The 20,380-nt window shown below is 38.5% G+C and overlaps 1 protein-coding gene across 2 annotated transcripts in view; it reads right to left on the bottom strand.

Moving 5' to 3' along the window:
• Window positions 1-20,380, bottom strand: part of frem2b (FRAS1 related extracellular matrix 2b) — a 51,764-nt gene that overhangs the window by 19,723 nt on the left and 11,661 nt on the right. The window contains exons 3-6 of one of the 2 annotated variants that reach the window (XM_044201528.1): window positions 7,328-7,474; window positions 3,398-3,628; window positions 1,464-1,589; window positions 898-1,149 (exon numbers count right to left, since the gene is read on the bottom strand). In XM_044201528.1, coding sequence (XP_044057463.1) covers window positions 898-1,149; window positions 1,464-1,589; window positions 3,398-3,628; window positions 7,328-7,474 — 756 coding nt within the window. The remainder of the gene's footprint in view (window positions 1-897; window positions 1,150-1,463; window positions 1,590-3,397; window positions 3,629-7,327; window positions 7,475-20,380) is intronic. The other variant, XM_044201529.1, reaches the window with a different exon arrangement.

The following is a 20,380-nucleotide window of genomic DNA, read 5'->3' as shown; positions in this document are numbered from 1 at the left end:
AGTTGGAGAAGATTAAAATAAGTCTCAATGAAGTTAACATACTTCAGTTACATGCAAAAAATTACTTATTTCCCAATGGTCATGATTTTCAGACTACTTAAATCAAGCAATTAGATGGAATGCTGAATTGAATATTACATCATCACCCCAATTATCTAGCTTCAAATGGGTTTTGATTCAAGGAAAAAAAGATGGTTCCGCAATCATGCTGGGTTTTTCAGCTCTAGTGTTGCCTGCCCGCGATTACAGAGCCTTGACTTCACAACAGTGCTTCCGGAGATCGTCAGAGTGATAGGGAACTGAGGAATGGCCGTCAGGTGTTGGGGAACAAAGAGGCGTCAGGAATATATGGGAGACTATCAGCCCTCCAGTCTGAGCCTGCAGATACGAGATAAAGGCTTCGCCTCCAGGAAGGAGGCTCACACACACAAACGCTTTCTCTCCGAGACGTTCTCAGACATGCACAAACACACACAGAAAAAAATTCAAACACACATTTCACATGCCCACCTGCTTACCACACAGAATCTTTTTGGATCAATTTATGCAGCAAAAAATATTGCATTTACAAAACTTTTTCCAAACAAATTTTCAGCTACTGTCAAAGTGCTTATCCATTACATATATTGCACAAATACTGTAACACCTCAAATTAAATCAGATAAAAGCCCTTCTAGTCACAAAACAGCTGCCTTTTCTTGAGGCTTTAATCAGAATTGAAAAACCTTTAAAAGTGAAAGGAAGAAGCCTAAAAAAACTTGTCTCTAAATGCAACAAAGTGATTCATGAATCAATAATCAAAGCCCTTTAATGTATTGTACCTGCACAGACTACTTGACACTGTATTGCATTCCATTTCACACTTATGATCAGTGAAAATGTCATCTGTCATCTTACCGTCTTCCATATCAGGAATGATTGTGATTCTGACTGTGGGGAACTCTGAGCCCAGGCGGCCCCCCATGGGCATGCTGAGGGTGACATTGAAGCTTTCCTCGTCTTCATACAGGGAGTCATCAATGATCACAACCCGGCAAGATTTCTCCACCTCTCCCTTGTCAAAGCGCAGGATGCTGTGATGGTCCTCAGGCCTGGAGATGTAATCTGAGTAGGACAGCACTGTGGTGGGGACGGTGCCTGTGGCCGAAACTGAGTGGGCAGAAAACAGAATTAGAGAAACCAAGGTTAACGATCCAAACTCTTTTTCACATTAAAATCCATACATAAATGATGATGATTTCTTTTTTCACTGAAATTGTTTTTTCATGAACAATGTTTACATGCATCACTGAAATACTACCTTAGGATATGCCTAGAAATTATTTTCTTAACCCAGTTATTCACGTTTTTGTTTAATGTATATACACACATCATAACTTGTTCAGAGCAACCTAAGCTCTTTCTCAAATTACAGGCAAATTATAGGCTACATTTGATGTGCAAGAATTGTGTTCTTGTGTTACCTTGCTGGGTGTAGCAGATGACCATGAGCTCCTGATTGACATCTCCACTCCTGTGCACTGGGATAAGCAGCTCACCAATATCCTCCTCTATGTTGTATGCAGCTGAGGGTATGAACACTGTAGACTCTGTATGTGAGAAAAATCAAACATCAACACATTAGTTCATTACTTTGACATAGTGCATTAAAACTATTTGAGTTGAATACCTTTATGATAAATCTTATCTGACTTTTGGTACAAGGAAATCACTCTGACAACCTGAATGTGATACATTGAATGTCAAGTGAATCAAACTGAAGATGCAGAAAAGAGAAAAGCTTCTGAACATCAAATCATATGTGACATTATTTGCATCCAAAACCTTTAATACACAGGCTTGCAGCTTACACACTGGGACCAATGACAGCTCTCATTACAGCTCCCCTGATGGTGCTTCCATCATGTTTAATCCAAACCCACCATCTACTGTTTATTTGTCTCCAGCAAATATTCCAGCCGAGAGTCGGCTTACACTGATACACAGAATAAGACAGAGAGACAGCTCTGGTTATTGACTTGGTAAGTGAAACAGATGTATTTGGAAAATGGTGTTTAGGAAAAGAGCAAGAAAATTAAAAACAATGTGTACAAATCAACGTCTCACACACTTGGTTTAATCTATTGTTAGTTGCCCACATAAATTGACTAGAATACAAAGGTGTGTTAATTCTGTTTGCAAGCAGAGACACGTTAAACAACTTGCTTTTTTTTACTCAACAGTTTTACTGGCAGCTCTCCATCTCTTTGTCTCTCTCCTTCTCTGAGCTGCGTATGACAATCAGGAAGGTAATGAGCTTGCAACATTTTAGCCATGAAATCCACAGAGCCCAGACAGAAGCTTTTTATTCTTCTCAGTGAGTATGGTCACCTACATTAACAAGGTGTTGGTAAGTCATCAGAACTCAACCTTTCCTTTCCCATGCTGAGTACCATGCAAACAATTGCCTAGGATAATGTGGCCACTCTTCACACTCAGCTGTTTCCAGCCACTTTAGTCCGCCTGGTGTAAAATAATTTATGTTTCACAGTTTCATTGTGGCCGCCCCTGGGCTATTCCATTTTTCTTCTCTCAATGAAAATAAACTTCAAATACATTTTTATAAGCCTTCAAAGTTTATTTGACCTTGAGAGGCCAAAATACATTCACTTCAGAAACCATAAACAGCATAATGATATGATAATAGACTGTAGGAAGACAATGTCTGGCATAAGGCATAAGGAAACAACAATAGAATTTCACATTTTGCAGAGATATAGCTGCCAGTTTTGTTGACTGCCTTTTACAGACTGATGTTCCAACTAAACATGTTAATTAGCATAAACTGTTGACAGAAAATTCTTCCTTTTCACCCAATGAAGGCCTATGGGATGAGGAGAAGCATTATCCATATTTATATTATGCAGTTCTCTATCTAAGCTCTATCACAGTCAAGCTGTTTTCAAAGACACTGTTCATCTGTTCTTGTAGCGCTCATTTCACATGCAAGGGAGGTCAGTGTGGTTATCTCCATATCCTTTTGACCTTGTTTATCTACACTTGTGGAAAGAAAATACTGCCCATAAATGCAGTTTGCTTTTTACTCATTATGTAGCTATTCTCATAATAAAGCTGGGTTCAAGATGTTAAAGCTTTCAGTCTTCATGTGAATTAATTTCAAATATTATGTGCTCTGATGCGCTCATGCAGATGGACAGAAACATTTCATCAAAACATGAATACTGCTGAGATGAGGGCTAAAGGATTCCTGGACCTAAACTGAGATCACTGCTGCTAGAAAAAGATCCACCTTTAGGTACTCTTACACTGATTTGTAAAATATAGTGCATTCCTTGACAATAATTAAATGTAAACATTTGAATTAATATTAATCCCTGAAAGTGAAATAATTACTGACCGTCATCAGGGTCCAGGATCTCCACAGTAGCGAACTCTGGGAATTCAAGTGCTGCCATCACTGGCTCAGACAATACAATCTGGAAGGTCTCTGACACTTCATACTCTCTATCTGAAAGGATCCGGACCTTCCAGATGGCTGTGGTCTGGCCCGGGTTGAACTGCACCTGTTTTTGAGATTTCCCCCGGAAATCTTTGTCCTTTTCTGCAGTGCCATCTTTTGTACCAATACCTTAGGAAGGACATGGAAAAATGGGTTATTATCATAATCAGATAACATCTGCTAAACCTGTGAAAATATCACGCATCAGGCATATCAAAGAATCACCTTGGTCAGTACCGGCAACCTTTAATATAAATATTTATTCATATCAACCTTTTAATAACACATTTCTTAAGTGCATTCTGTGAATCCTGATATATCTGTAACTATGAATGGACATGATCCTAGAGATTTTGTCAATAAAAAAAAGATAATTAAACTACTGTTTTTCATCTCCTGGAAAACCAGGAAAATGTCACGCCCCAGTTGGTCTAATCCGACAATATCTGCCCATCTTCTGGGTGCAATTTCCTGTGTGTTTCAAATGGCCATGGTGGGAATATAGCCATTTCAGCCTAGTCTCAGCAGCAGTGGTTGGAAGCTAACTTGTGTTGTCTGACCTTCAGCATGTGAGCTGTTTGATGGGGCCTCAGTCACCATAGCTGTGACACTGGCAGGATTCCTGTTGAGCAGGAGCACTGAAGCCAGTGAAATGTCACATAGCCTCTCCATTGTCTTTGCTAACTAGCCACACAACATGCAGCAGGGGTCTGGCAGTAAATAGAAAGAACATGGCTACACACCCCAAGGCAATCCTATAGACTGGATAAATGAAGTACTGGAGTAATAGGAACTTTTAAAAAAAAAAGCTGATTGTTCACAACTGAGGGAGGAAGAAAGAGAAGAGAAAATTTGAAATATCACATCAGGACTACACACAAGATCTTCAAAAGACCACAAATTGAGAAATGCATGAGTTTGAGTTTTTAAGAAAATTACCATTCTGTTCTTTGATGAAAATAAAAAGTGGGCTTTGATATGCAAGTACAGACAGAAGGAAAACGCCCCTGCACATATGTGCTGAGATAAAATGGTCAAGCTCAATGGAGCTAGAAAAATCAGCAGTCTTCAAAGAGTAGCTAGGATAGGAGAGAGTATGATATGCTCCTAATTCTATCTCCTACACAATGCCTGGATTGGATGGCCCTGATCACAGCAGTCACTCTGAGGCTTCGCGGCAGGTGGGCTCGCTGCAGCCTCCAAACTGGTGCCACCTGCACTGTGCACATTGACCAGTGAAGCAGTAGCCCACAAGTGGGCTCCTCTGATCAGTGTTCACTCAGGCGGGGCTGGGCAAGAAGAGATATCCCCGGTCTTCATGAGAACGCACTGGCCTGGGATCATTCACTATCTCATTGCAACGCTGAGGCAGATGGGTGGCTTGAATTGTCCGGCTGCTCTGGTGTCCTGTTTATGCCGGTTAATCAAAACGGTTTGCTGCTTTTGCTCTCATATCCTCAAAGCAGCAGAGGATGATAGAAACTCCAATGATCACTGTGAGAAAGTAATGAATGCTCTTGGGGGGGTTTTACCATGAAGGATATGACCTTACTGAGACAGGATATTGGTTGTTAGTTGTGTACCAGCAGATCGAATGCTGCAGAGATGTTTTTGAGCATGTATAATAAAATAATCTGTCCAAAATAATTCTTTCTTGGATTACAACAAAGTAAATTATCAAAGCCTGCCTTGCAGTTGTGTTGCTTTTTGAAGATTTAAATATACTCATGTTACAGCCTAGACATGGTAGAAAAGGGGCAAAAGGTTTGGCAGGCGAATTACAAATACATATTAATGTTAGAGGAAATCAAAAACAGTTTCTGTACAGATTTAGGTCTGTATAGGTATGTCAACATTTTTCTTGGCTAGAAATTGAAAAATAAAGAACAGAGAGGTGTGTGATCAAAGAATCACTGCCTGAGGATGTAAACATGTACTCACTTACTGTAATGAGAAATGGAGAACATAAAAGGTTTCACCACTTATGCATTTAGAAAGATACATTTTTATTGGTACTTTGAGGCCATTGTGAAACAAAATGGTTCTGACTTGAAAACATTTTTAAATTACAGCTTCTTTTGTGTGCTTTCCATAACCAGCATGGAGAGGTACATCATCCTCCCTCAACCATTATCATTCCCATTCATGCTGCCTCAATCATAAGAAAACTGCACTGTGAAAAACTATGGTTTGGACCTGAAAGCACACAACAGTAATTTCGGACATTATGAAAATGCAAGGCATGTTTTCTCTGGGCAATGAACACCAGTGCATCCAAAGTTCAAAGTAGCGCTTCTTGAATTTATAATGCAATCATTAATAAAACATTAGCAATGCTGCAGAAAATCAAAACAAGGGGCAATTATTTTATTGTATGCCCAAGCTCCTTATATAAGATCTATGATTTTGTTGTTTAATATTAATTTGCAAAGAGATCACTGTGGGGTCATCACACAGGAATTTCAGATGATTTTTTATTTTTAGTTTATTTTGTGCTTGTACTTTATCAACATGAACAACAAAATATAAGTGTATTCTTGTTTTCAGTTATTTACTTCTTACTGTGAAATATTGTCGACTATTTCTGCCTATATGATGATTTGCCTTAAGATGTATAATTTTTTATTTCACTGAGTCACTGAGGTAGAGTAGATATCCTGTGCTGTGTGTAGTACTATAAAGGTCAGGAACATTTGCATATCACCTCAGATGTTTCATTAGTCTGACGCCCTGGGGCATACAAAGATACAGATGACAGTATAGTAAATTATCCTATGTGATTTGACCTTTAACATCAGGTCATTTTAATCACACCTTATTTTTATAGACAAAATAAATGGCGGCACTAAAAAAGTAGTAAGAATTCCTGCCACTCATAAATGATTACAGCAGCTTGTTTTTTAACAGTTATTGTTCCATTCGTTTAGTTCCGGCCAGTAAATTGCTTCAACTAACATTTGGAATGGCGCCTTTCCATGGCCGCCAACTTTGGGTGACCTTTCTCATGTGCGCATGCAGTCCCTGAGGGATTGTCTTCTGCTATTGTGTGATTGGAACATAAATACTAGCCAGAGGAGACAGGTGAAAGGTCCAGGGTGTCTAGGCCAGCCTCAGAGTTGGAATAATAAAATATATCAGAGTGTGTGTGTGTGTGTGTGTGTGTGTGTGTGTGTGTGTGTGTGTGTGTGTGTGTGTGTGTGTGTGTGTGTCTATGTAGTTGTGTCTGTGTGCTGTTGGGGCTTGTCTATGTTGGCCTCTGGCATTGTGCTTTAAGTAGGTGTTCGAAATGTTAAAAAAGAAAAAAGATGTCTTGAAGGGAATCCCAAACAATCTCTTCTGACAAGGAGTGTATGTTTTTCGTCATGTTTGTTTGTGTCTCTGTCACTTTGAATGTTAGCTAGTTAGTTAGTTAAATGAAATTTGGTGGTAAATTAGTCTAAAGCAACAAGTGAGTAGTTTGTGTTATGGATCCAGGAATATATCAAGTCAATATATATGTGCCAGATTTCAATATATCAAGAAATCTGGCACATGTATATCATGGTTTTTATTTTGTCTTACTTCTTTCTTTTATTTTGTAGCATCTATTTAAAAATTGTTTTTTTTATTAATTATATATTACATTTAATTATTTATTATTTTTGGTTTAGATGTGGATCCAGAACAACATTTTTATTAAAATAAAACAGAAATATTTGAATAAATTAAAATTCTGCATGATCTCAGTGCTTTCTAGTAACTTTCCGTAATGATTATGGTTCCTTTCTGTCTCATTAGATGGAATTATTATTACAAGTGACAAGTGACTCAGAAGCAGCGTCTGCTTACTAACGAAGGAGGTCTCCCCCAGGTAGCCCCGACGTTTCAGCACCACCTCCAGGAACTTGACCTCTTCATCCACCACATAGTGTTCCTTCTCTAAAGAGATCCAAGCCCAGTTCAGACGGAACTGCTGGTTCTTCAGTTTGTTGCCTCCTGCAAACAAATACAGTTGATAGTTAAGTTAAAGAAACTTAAAATGGCTCCCTAGAACTCATCACACAGCAAGGGAAAACATAGAAGAAAATTCAAATAGCCTAACTGGGACTTAATAATCCAAAATATATTTTGAAAATTAACTGCTATTAGCTATTTCTTTCTAGGGTGGCACAGAAATTTTACCCCTTATTAGAATGATTTCTTGGTTACCTTTAGGACTTGACTTTGAGACTCCTAGCCAGAATTCAGTGGGAGGTATGAGGGGTGCATACAGTAGCCCTTATGCAAAAGGAATAGAGTTTGTGCCGTCTAATTGCTTCATTTCTAATTAAGATAAAAGGTGTCTGTTTCCTGTCTGAACTGGGTTATTTTATCCTTGCCTTTTGAAGTTGGATTCAGAGGCCAAGGCAAAAGTCCTGGAGGGCATCGCTGCTACCATTTGACCATAAACACTCAAAGCAGAGCCACATACACAGGCATCAAACACACACAGATACACAAACAGTGACAATAAAAATGTGCAAAGACGTACACACACTGACTCATACAGAAACCACACCACACTTTAATGTTGTAATTTCTAGAGCACTGACTATCTATATAATAATCCACTGGTTCCTAGAAATCAGCATGCATCCACCAGACTACACAGTGAGAGCTGCTGCCTGCTGTTGTACTGGATGAGGATGGTGAGCTACAGATGACTGAGCCACAGAACATCTGGCAGTTCTGAAAGTGGTGGAATAAAAGTGAAACTGCCGGAAGGGTGCAGGGACATTGTTCAGAGGTTTCAGAGTGTTGCTGTTGTTTTTGTTAGGCACGACTGAGAGTCTCTACCCCGCCCCACCCCGGTTGTTATGGTCAGTAAATCTGTTACGTCTAGCTGACCGCTCCACTGTGTCCATTTCCTTCCTCAATGACCACGGTGAGACCTATACACATTCACCCTGGGTGTTTTATTATGTGTGAGGGTGCATGCATTTACGAGTTTGTGTGTTTGAGTGTGTGTGCACATGTGAAATGTTCTCTGCACCTGTTCAGAGCTTTTCCTTTGGTCTAATAATGTACATATTTCCTCACACAGAGTAAAATTGGGTCTTAATGCCCCTTACATTGATGTTTTTTGACAATATGAAGCCATAACCGGGACAAGAGGACAGAGTCAGTGTGACACACGAGGACAACAGGGAGCACATAGTGTTCTTTTTTTCCCCATCTCTTTCAAAACCAACAACTCATTTAAATTATTTAGTTGAATTAAGTATATATATAATCCATAATGAACACATGGAGTTACTTTGATATTTTCTACTAGATAGATAACGTGAAGTAGTGAAACATGACTTTCCATAATTTATCTTTGCAGTTATCAGAAATGCTGTAAAGAAGAAGAATACAGAAGAATGATGTTCCTTGAACTTATAGATCCAGTTCAGAGCGAACTTCAGACAGACTCTGTAATGTCAACACCGAGCTGTAATTGGGACAAAAGGCTGCAGAAACTGTGAAGCTCTTCTACAAAATTAACAAAATGTTTGAATCATTTAGTTGTATACATTTCATGAAATTCTCATGAACACAGAATTTCTTTATCTCTTTGAAAATAGGAATTGTTTTTTTAACTTAGAGGCACCACTTCAACACATTTGTGTACAACGATGTTAATGAGTCCCTGACCTTATTATGACTCAAACCATTGTTTCCTTCACAGTTCATACTATGAGAAGAATTTGTCTCAGCATTTCTCTTAAAGTTACAATCCAGAAAATTATGTTTTTAATTGGTGAAACTTCTATCTTCTAACAATATGGTAGTGTGATGACTTTTTTCTCAAATTTCTGCTCAGGTCTGCTCAGCCATCAGGTCACTGTTCATGCAGACAACCCATTCCTCTGTTAATCCTAAATAAGCTGCTATTACTACTGATGGTAATGTAATGTGCTTCATGTGCAGAGTATTTTGCGGAGTATTTTGTGTTATGCTAAAATTTGCATCACTTACTGATGAAAAAAAGTAAAGCAGGAAAAGTTGCTTGGTAAGTCAATGTAGCATTAAGTTTGATATAATAAATCACAAACAAGCGCTGATCTCTTATGCTTTTTGGAAAGCTAGTGATAAGAAAAACAATTCTGAAAAAATTGTGTGCAAAGAAAACACATTTTTTTGAGCCAACAATATTACATATGTAAAGGTTGACTCACTATTGTGTTGTATCAACTGGTAATAGAGACTCGCAAAACGTGTTTTTTTTTTTTGGAAATGTCCCAAGTGATACATTTTATAACTCATACATTCTTGAGGTCTACCACAGTGTAGGATTTTTGCTTCCTGTGTGTTCCACATCCTTCTTCTGGAGACAGGCGATTTGTGTATGACAGGACCTCCCTTCTCCATTTGGATTAAAGCCAGCAGCCTGGCACGCATGCCACCGGTAAACACTGCATGTGTGATCTGGGAGTCGTGAAGGAGCCCGTCCACCACTGAGGTAATGGAAACAGAGAAGGTCTTGGCCATTTATCTGACTTCACACTGACTTTGTAATAGCTATAACACGGCTGATACTCTTGATCTCAAGCATAATTCTACAAAATGGAGAATTTAAATGATATGCATCAGCTCTCTATAATCAAACACTCCGGCAGGGACATTTTAAAAACCGTTTATCAGTAGGATTTATCTCAAGTGTCTCATACATTTCAATAACAACATTAAATAGTTACATGCTCTGCATAATTATTTACATGACACTGAAGAAACAGCCAACGCATCAAGCTAAGCTTCAAAGAGGCAGCTCTCCCTTTCAAGATGAATCACGTTAAACACCTGTATGCCTTCAACAGTATTCACCAAACAATGGTGTCTCAAAGTGGCTCTATCAATTATTACTTTTTTTCATATCCAGCAAGGTCTGAGGAGGATACCTCCCAAAGCTTTGCTTTAAAAGCGCAGAAAAAACAATTTATGTTATAGTTTATACTACATACAATCCCACCATGACATGAGAAAATATTTAAGAGGCCTCAAAGTCCTGGTAAAGCTGCAGTGTGGCCTTCAGGGAGCTGGGGAGTGGAGGTGCTTGTTTCCAGAGGACCACTTCACTCCTCCAGATTTCTTTCTAATTAAGATAAGCAGGGGTTGGAGTAAGTCCACTTCAAAGAGGCCCCAAGGAAAACACCAGAGTTAATCTTTACCCAGCACTCACAGCACTGAGACAGAATTTAGTGAACAATATCAGTATCTCTTATGTCTGGGTCTTTGCACTGCTGTGCAGTTCAGTTCAGAAACATACATCATATGCAGTGAATGCATCACATGAACTTAATATTAGACTGTATTTCTACATAATATCCATATTCTCATTAAAACCATATGGTTATAGCAGGAATGCTGCAAATTTCAGTGCTAGTCAACTTAAATTCATTCACTGAATTACCTGTTTGCCTGTACTCTGTCTTGTTGGTTTCTTGTAAGCTTTTTAGCGCTTGCAGTGTAAGTCTCTCTAAATAATAGTGTCAACAAACTGTCAGCCTCTATTATTTTAACCACTTAACCATAACAAGCCTTGTGCATGAACCTTTTCACAAAAACTTTAACACTTCTAAATACAAGTTCTGTCTACTCACATAGTGGATGTGTGATGGGGGACAGAAGCCTTTTGAGAGAGGCCAAAGAATGTGAGAGACTGGACTGTGCCAACTTAGTGCCCCTGTCTCCTCCCTGCATACATGTTGCAGACAGTTGCCCTTATTTGGTCACCGTCAAGCATTGTGGGGCCACGATGCCCCATGGACCCTCGTCTGTTCATTCAGCCAGGCAGACAGACAGGCGGCTCTTTGCCCACAGAGCCAACACCACACTGATTAGGCAGGATAAATTGGGACTAGCCTGTGAATCCTGTTAAATAGACACAATACATCTAAAAATACTTAATGATCATATATTGCAAATGGACTTTGCATCAAGTGTAAATGAGCAGTTCATTTTTCAATACTTCATTTGTTTACATTTATACAAATACTTAGTAATGTGGATAACAAAATGCTGGATAGGGAGTTTTTGCACCTGCACTGGGAGCCACAAAGTCTTATGAAGCAGATTTAAGTGCCTTGTTTAAGCCAATTCATAATAATTACACAATTTATCAAAGCCCCTGAATCTTTATTAAACAGTTATTATTTTTAAACAGCAGAAAATAATTGTTTCTAAAAATAAAAATCTTCTTAGACTTGAGTGGCAGAATATGGCAATAAGGGTAAGTCAATCTATTGGTCTGTCTTTCCAACATTTTGATCCTTATCTAGATATCGCACCAATTACTGACCAGGCTGCCATAAAGCTTTGGATTGATTGGGATGATTTTATTAATATATAAGGTCCCCAGAAGATGACTCCTAATGATTTGGGTGATCCCCCAGCTGTCATCTAGGTCAAAAATTACCCTTGACTAGAGCTTTGGCCCATGACAAGGTACTGTATGTTGAAATTTGCTGCGGCTATTGACCCCAGAGGAAGAATCATTTCCGTTTAGAACACTCCATGAGGTTTCCTCTAAAACCAAAAATGTAACACTTAAAGCCCCACATTCAGTAAGGCAGACTACAAAATTGTCACTATATCATTCCTAAGACTTTAATGTTGCAGTGTATGATGAACATTGCAGTCTCTAGGGGTCATTAGCGTGTCTTTTAATCTTGCTCATTTTAAATTCTGCTGTAAATTCTGACATTTTTAGCTCCATGCTGCTTCCAGGACAAGAAATGACAAAATGGTCAGCAGACTTTACATTTAAGTTAGAGAATAACCAATAACATATACTGTGAAAATCTATAATAAAGCTTCATTTGTGTGATGGAAAGTAAACATATTCCATCGTGACAACTTATAATAACTATAAAATGAGATGTCTTTGGGTTACATGATGTACCAGACCATACCAGCATACTTTTCACCTCTCCAAATAAGGGAAAAGGGGTATGATAATCCTGTTGAAGGAAATAAAGCACATGGCAGATCAGAGAGAGAGAGAGAGCGTTATGGTCTAATCACCCTAAGCTTTGTATCAGCAGTAACGAGTTGGCCATTGCTTGAAAGATTTAGAACTGTTATGATTTCACAGGCCCTAAACCCTTTTCTATCAGGACAGCCTTTCAGGGAACTGGTCTGCTATAAATTTGGCCACTCTACAGGGTCCATTCTGTCTGCTGTTACCTCTGTGTCCACTCTGACACAGTGGTCACTCTGAGGCAACATTTGAGGGGCCTGAAAGAAGAAGGCCAAAGGCACTTCTGAACAAAAGTGCTGGGTCAGAGAACCATGCAAGGCTTAAAGCAAGCAAGGCTTTGCTCTCAGCAGGGAAAGTTCTTTGAGATTAACATCTGAACCACGAACAACTATAGTGGTGATTTAACTCTCAGTGCTTTTCCAAATACAAAATACAACGGCTGGAATTACTTTCTAGTCTTAAATTTGACCATATTGTGAATAAACATTTGCTAAAACTGTTTAGAAGGTGTTTAGATATGGAATAACCAAGAGGTGTTTACATATTACACCTCTGCTTAGAAATATAAATTTATGTTGATTTCTATAGGAACATAGTTATCTTGTTATGTTGGCTGTGATGAAATTAGAATACAATTTTGGAGGCTTTTTGGATCATATTTTCAACACTTTACTGTTGTAAAAATAAATCACATACACTTTTTTTATTTTTCACCTTGTTCAGCCTTATGCATGCAAAACCTGACAGATTGACAAAATATTAGTTCAACTGCTCAGTCATACATAACAGTGATCGTTGGATGAGCACAGAAACTGAATAGCTCATTAGAACAAGAGCATATTTTGAAAATGCTACACCATTAACCAACATCCACAGAAAGTCGTTCAAGGTAAAGCACTTATTAGTTTATGATTTAAATGTGCCTTCTGTGAATCAGAAAATGTGCTTCAGGGTTCTTATAAATGTTGTCCTCCACAGTGTGATTGACAGTAAGTAACCTTTTAAGCAAAGCAGCAACCTTCATCCTGTTCCCACACTTTCTGTTTTTGATTCCAAATTGCAGCATAAGGTTGTTGTGGAAACTGCTGACGGTGGCTTTCTTCCTGGGTCACAAAGTAGGAGCACCCTCGCCTGTGTGGAAAGGCAGTGAGGAATTCCCAGAGGTCTTATTTCAGATGGAGCTCCTTTATTTGTGGCCCAAGAGGCAAATGTGTAAATACTGTACAGTGTGATTGTAGGGAAAGGTCAGTCCTGTCCTGAGAGTCTGCTTCACACTCTAGTGTCCTCACACACTGCCACAAATGACATAATTTGTCATTAGAGAAAACACTTCACACAAAACCCACACACTGGCTGGAGAAATTCATTTTTTGAAAGTTATTGAGGAACATTCAAAATGAATTAAAATATTAAAAATATGAAGTACATGTGAAGAAAAAATCCAAACAGCAGACAGAAAAACAACTCAATACAGTGCCCTTTGGATATTTGCTAGGGTCACTATTTCTCAGTGTTTAGAAATCACTGGCATCACATACAGTACATGCAAATATCCTGGGTTTTTAAGTATAATCATATTAGCCACACCTGGAAATATTAGTTGAAACTGATTCTTACCAAACACCTTAGGAATTAGCAAGTGACCAACTCTGGATGCACAACCCTGCAGAATATCTGCTCTGTTGCGGGTTGCTGATTTCCAACCAGGGGCACAGGGTGTCCTGCCAAGCACCCAAGGTCAGAACTTATCCTTGATCATGGCTACATCATTAGGGCTGGAAAACAGACTGTTCAGACTTGGGTGGACACAAGTTATTCTAAGGTATTTCCATCCTTCTGGTTAAGCTACAATCATTAACATGATCATGATTTATATAGACTCTAGATCTTCAACTCATCATTAAATACATATCCACTGACATTCAGACTGTAAGAGACCTTTTGTTGTCTGGCCTTGTTCAGCAGGATAATGACTATTGCACCTGAAAACTGAAAAGATGAAAAGTCTAATGCCCCTGTATCTCTGTACAAGCGAGTAAATAAATCAATTAGCAGACCTTGAGTTTCGGAACCCATCCAAAAGAGGTATAAAATAATTGCTGAGGGCTTTATTTCGATTGTGTAGGTGAGGTCAGACGAAGTATTCCTTGATTGCCCTTGAATGGCATTCCTGTCTGTCAAAGAGGATGCAGCCTCAAGTGTCTTAATTAACAGCCACACGGTTTAGAGAGCAAAAGCCTGAACTCTCAACAGCAGCGGAAATAACAACAAAAGGCTGAATTAGCAGCTGCAGGGCTTTCTTCGGCATTCACATGTAAAGGTCATTGTGGATTTAAAATCAAAAGTTTCTCGCTCATTACCAGTCAATTATATAAAGTATGAATGCCCTGACAGCCATGAGGCCAACTGAAGTAGTTAATGAAGTAGCTTTGGCAAATCTGTGACCCACTGAAAAAGATAAAGTAAGATGAATAAGGGGACACCTGCAAAATATATCTACAACCATTCATGCATTATATATGAACTCATTACAACACCTTTCTGAATAGTTATTTGTAAAAGAACAACATGCAACACTCATTTAGAGCTTATCTTTGAAAACAACATTTATCAAGTCATGTCACACACTTCCTGACTGAAGCAATGAGCTCATGGAGACAAAAATCTGTCTCCATACCAGGAGCTGAAAGGCTTGCATTGTTACAAGTGCATGTGTTAAATGTACCTCACCAATGCTGCTGGTGACTGAATAGATAAGAACAAATGTAGTGAAATAACAAGGAGATACATGGGGAAGTGTGAAAATGTGAGAGAAAACAAAGCAACATAAGGATGCAGGATGAAGGGACTTGACAAAGAGAGGGGGACATGCTTTTTCTTGACCCTTGAATGCACAGTGTTTGCTCTCTTGTCAGACCGAATAATGGTGGACTGTTTGCTGAAAGCAGCAGTGTGAGGCCATAGAATATAAAACCCCATCCCAGTCCTACAGACTCATGAGCTCCATACTAATAGAGCCGGGTGTTTGTCGAGGCTGTTCTCAGGGCTGGCAGCCATTGGTTTTTTTATTTATAACAACATGTTTCAGCTGCATTTCACAGTTGTTACTTGCAAATCCTCACATGTAGAAAGGCTTTTGCCTGAGAAGAAAATGCTCCCTGAAAAGCTGAAATGGTAATTCCTAAAGAAGTGTTGAATGACTCTTGGTTCTTTGTTTATGACTTGTGAAAAGGAGCCTTCAAGTAGAACTGTGCAAACCTGCATGTTAAAGATAAGCATGTTACTCTGTGTTCATGAAAAGAGGGGAGAAATTTCTAATGTTGTCATTGTCTCCTTCTTGTAATATTGGACAGAAGATTAGTCTGTACAGTGGAACAAACCCAGGGTTCAAAAATATGTACAGGTATGGTAAAAGAAGATTACGTCTAAGGATGCTTGCAAAATTTAATTTAGACATTCAAACTGCAAGTATTTCCCTCTGCATCTGAATCATTGTAAAAACAACTTCTGGATGTCTTGGACAGTGTGAATTGTACAATAGAAAAATCAAGAAAAAGACCTTTTGGTGCAAAGTAATACAGTAGACACTCTGGTAGTTGCAGGAATCAATTCTGTGACTTTGTGGGTATAGTAGTGGCCATGCAAATAACATGGAAATAACAAGAAACGTATTTGTATGCAGCAATTGTATGTACAGTATACCAAAATGCGTAATATGGAGATTTAAATGTATGGCCTTATACAGTACCCAGTTACTCTTGTATTATTTACATGTAGTATATTACTTTCAATCCTATCGCCCAATTACATTTAATTTTTAAAAAATTATTTGAGTGCAATTTATTAGATTATGCTGTGTGCAGTGTGCCATCAGGAAGTGCAGCATTCTAGTTGAGTAAGCAATTATCTTTGCAAGGCAAAACAAAGTCCATCCATGAATAGCATTATCATTTGGGCAAACTATTGCCAGTATGTTGAGATTTTTAATATTTTGAAAAGAAAAACGTATTACTACGTATTACGACATACTGTAACTAGTACAATTATTATATTATTAGTTGCTTATCACAACTTCCAATGTGATAGCCATTTGATGATGTAATAACTGTATATAATATAATGTAATTTGTCAAAGTTGGATGTGTAACACCTAATTAATCACCTGGGGATCAATTAAGCATTATCCTATCTTATTACAGACTGTTAATTTGTTAAATTAACCTTTACTCTATTACCTCATTGTAGATGTAACATGTACAAGACCATGGTACACCATTTGAAAGTATAGTTACTATATTTGTCAGCTAGACTAGGTTTAGTGTTGATATTACAGTAGCTGTGACATAGGTCGACCGCTACTGTTAATGTTGTTTTTTAACTGATGTGTTTTTAAATGATGTGGAACTACTTTAGTTACCTTGAAACAATAAAGACAATGTAAAGATTGCGGTCAGTTCAGGTCATGTGATTTAAAAATTTTCATAAAGTATAAGCTCTAACAATTCAATACAGTGTAGGCTACAGTTATTAGTATAACCTATTATACTCTTTTTTTTTTTTTTTTTACTACAAATTGATTTAATATGGCACAGGGAACACTGTTGAAAATGATGAAAGCATTAAAGTGCAGCAGTGCTCACAAGTTGAAGCTCATTGATAGAGACAGGTAGAGATAACAACTAAGATAGCGACCAAACAAACCGAACACTTTGAAAATTACCACAGAACTGGATCAAATGTGTCAAAAACTCAACTTCATGAACTTCAAAAAGCTGCTCTCTATGTCAGGCTGTCATTCAGAGACCATGGATGTTCAAAGTTAACAAAAAGATGCTTGGCCTGGTGTCAGGAGCACAACACCTAGACCCCCGAGGAATGGAATAAAGTAATAAGATGTGATGAGTTCTATTTCACAGACACAGAAAACTATTAGATCTAAAGGACAAAAGCTAAATGGCAAAGGGGATAAAAAATGAGAGGTGTGCAGAAGTTGCACTGTAGCCTACAGCTCTATCTGTGACATTTTAACTCACAAACACTGAATGCCCTTTGAAAAATGATCAACTCTCTTTAGAACGTCAATTAAGTGCAAATTAAATCTGTTAGCTGACTATCACAAAGGTTTCACAATGCCCCAATAGCACTAAATGTTTCCTCCCTGTAATGAAACACAAAGTGCTGAAACAAAACTGTTCTTGCATATGACTTATTGACCAGTGATAACCTATAAAGTACTACAGAACAATTGTGTGGTAATTGTAATAGCTTCAGCCGGTGATTTGGAGATTTAAGGAGCTAAATGTAACTACTGTATCAGATTGTCCAGTTGTCTAGACCAGCACCCAGTGGCCCATCTTTGTTTCCCTCTTCCCATTTGCTTGCTAATACGTAACTCTTCACTCCAAGCCCATGTCCTGGAAAACTATGATAAGCCCAGGCATGATCTAGTTCATTTCAGGCAGCAAGACATTTCACTGGTTGTTCTAGACATGTTTTTAAGTTTTTTTATGTTCCTCAAAGCTACATAGGGCAAAAACCAAAAAAGATTAGTCTATATTTGCCATAGAGTAATCAAGTCTACGACAAATATCAAAATAATTTCTATTGATATGTAGATGAGGCTGCATACCAGCAGAGCTAACTAACTACATTTGAGCCCTCACAACTTGTCAACACAGGCGGTGTTTAGAGAGTGAACTGCACATCAGCACATTCATCCATGCCATCGCTACAGGCGTCAGGAAGCAGCTTGACGCCTTGCCCCCGTCAATACTGGGACCAACAGAGCATTTCTATCTTTCATCTCCTCTGACTGCTCTTCCCTCCCATTTCTCAACTAGATTACTTCTCATATCCTGCCTATCAGGCTCCACTTATAGAGGAAAGCAGGTGGTGGAGATGGTGGTGAGAGGGAGCTTGATCCATACACAGAATCCCAAAAAGGTTTCATCAGCACCATTTATGACATGAGAGCCCTGTTACTCTTAAGAAACACTCGTACCGTGTTCAGAGCAAGTGTATAAAATGAAAACCTACTCAAAAGAGTTTGTTTCAAACTGTGTAACATTTTCAATTCCCCACTGCTGTGTATATTTTCTTGGCATACTGAAATGCTGATGATATCAAAATGAAATAAGTTGGTGTTTTTCCTGGCCTACATCATAGCACTCTAATCAAAAGAGACAACAGCTTGAAATCAAAGACAAAGCATCAGTTAAACTGTAGTCGATGCCCAGCATCTTGATGCAACATTTTAGCAGTGCCAGCTTCATCTCTGATTATGGGATCAGGCAGCTGGCCCCAAGATGGATAGGTGGTGGATGGTTTGTGTGTGCAACTGTGTATGTGTGTGTGTGTGTGTGAATGCTTGCGCATGCAAAGGTGTGTACAAAGGATCCAATCCAGGCTCCAATCCTGAAACCCAGGCTCAATTGGAGAGAGTTGTGACACTACAGCCTTAGCCCAGCTGACAGAAGCTTATCATGCAGCAGGGCTGAGAGGAGCAGTTCCTGCCCACTGCTGGGATTCAGGGGCCAAAAACACATTATCCAGAGTGATTTTGCAAAATTGAACAAAAGCTCTGCTACTATGAAGAGAGAGTCACAGCAGTGACTGTGGCATCACTGACTCTTAGTTCCTGCTGTTTTCTGGGAGTATCAGATTTGTCAAAACACAGTCTCATTATATCGTTTGATATGTTAAGGCCAAAAATCATACAAGACAGAAATGGAACGCCCATAAGAGACTGAGATTTAAATTTTGCTGTCATTATGGATGTGAAAAGCTTTCATTTTGCTGAACATTTCAGTTTTCCATTTTCTATTATCTCTCCTTTTTCCAGTGCTAGAAAGCTATGTATAAAATACATGTATTCATCAGGTTTTCTGGAGTTGATGGGACTCATGACTGTCAAAACTCAAAACTGATAACATAAACTTCACCCTGTAAGCTTTTTTCACAAAAGAAGGATATTCTACAAACTCAGTGCTTGAACAACCCCAGTTCTGCTAGAGTGATATCCTAAGGCAGGTATGACGACACATATCATCATCCAGGGAACAAGCCTGGGCCTGGGGTTTCTATACTTTTGGGAATTTGCCTTTGCTTTGTTAATCTTGGCTCCACACACTTACTTTGGCAGCATATTAAGACAGAGGAAGGTAATCATCAAGCAGGGTTTCACTTCTGTTTTCCAAAGGAAAAATGAGGACACATCAGTGTGAAAGGGTCTGAGAAGCTTTAGCCATGTTTCACCCAAATTATATGTGATATACAATCACTATCACTATCACAAAATAAATATTGTATATATCTAAATCATTACCAATACATTTAGGGCTCTCTTTTTCTGTCCCAGCATTCACATGTAACATAGCAGAAGACGCTTTTCTGATTAAACATGGAGTGTTTAGCAGTAATCTGCACTCAAAAGAAAAATAAACTATAATGGAGGAAAAGAAGCATAAAACAGACATCTGTTGATAGTAATCCAACAAACTTGAGCCAAGAAAACCCAAGGAAAAAGACAGAAAAGCCTTCATTGGCTAATTCAATGCCTAATTCATAATAGAACAATGAAACCTCTCACCAGCATCTTTTGGCTTACTTGCCTTATAGAATGAGCCAATCATTAATAATGGCTTTTTAACCTTTTTTTAAGAAGAATTACATTGGCTCAAGTCTGTTAGATCACAATGAATGTCTCATCCCCTCATCGATAAGCACAGGTTCTTCACTTGTTTGGTTAGTCACTGCAGCACAATCCAGATATGCTTTTACTTCAGTCATCTCTGCTCTTCACACGCACATGAAAGGAAAATCCCTTGTTAACACCAAACACCTTGTTATGTTGTGTTGAATAGAGAAGACTGGTGCTGGGTAATAAACATTACAAATATAAC

This window comes from Siniperca chuatsi, linkage group LG7 (genome assembly GCF_020085105.1).
Source record: "Siniperca chuatsi isolate FFG_IHB_CAS linkage group LG7, ASM2008510v1, whole genome shotgun sequence".
NCBI classification, from domain to species: domain Eukaryota; kingdom Metazoa; phylum Chordata; class Actinopteri; order Centrarchiformes; family Sinipercidae; genus Siniperca; species Siniperca chuatsi.
This window is presented reverse-complemented; position numbering and strand designations above follow the sequence as displayed.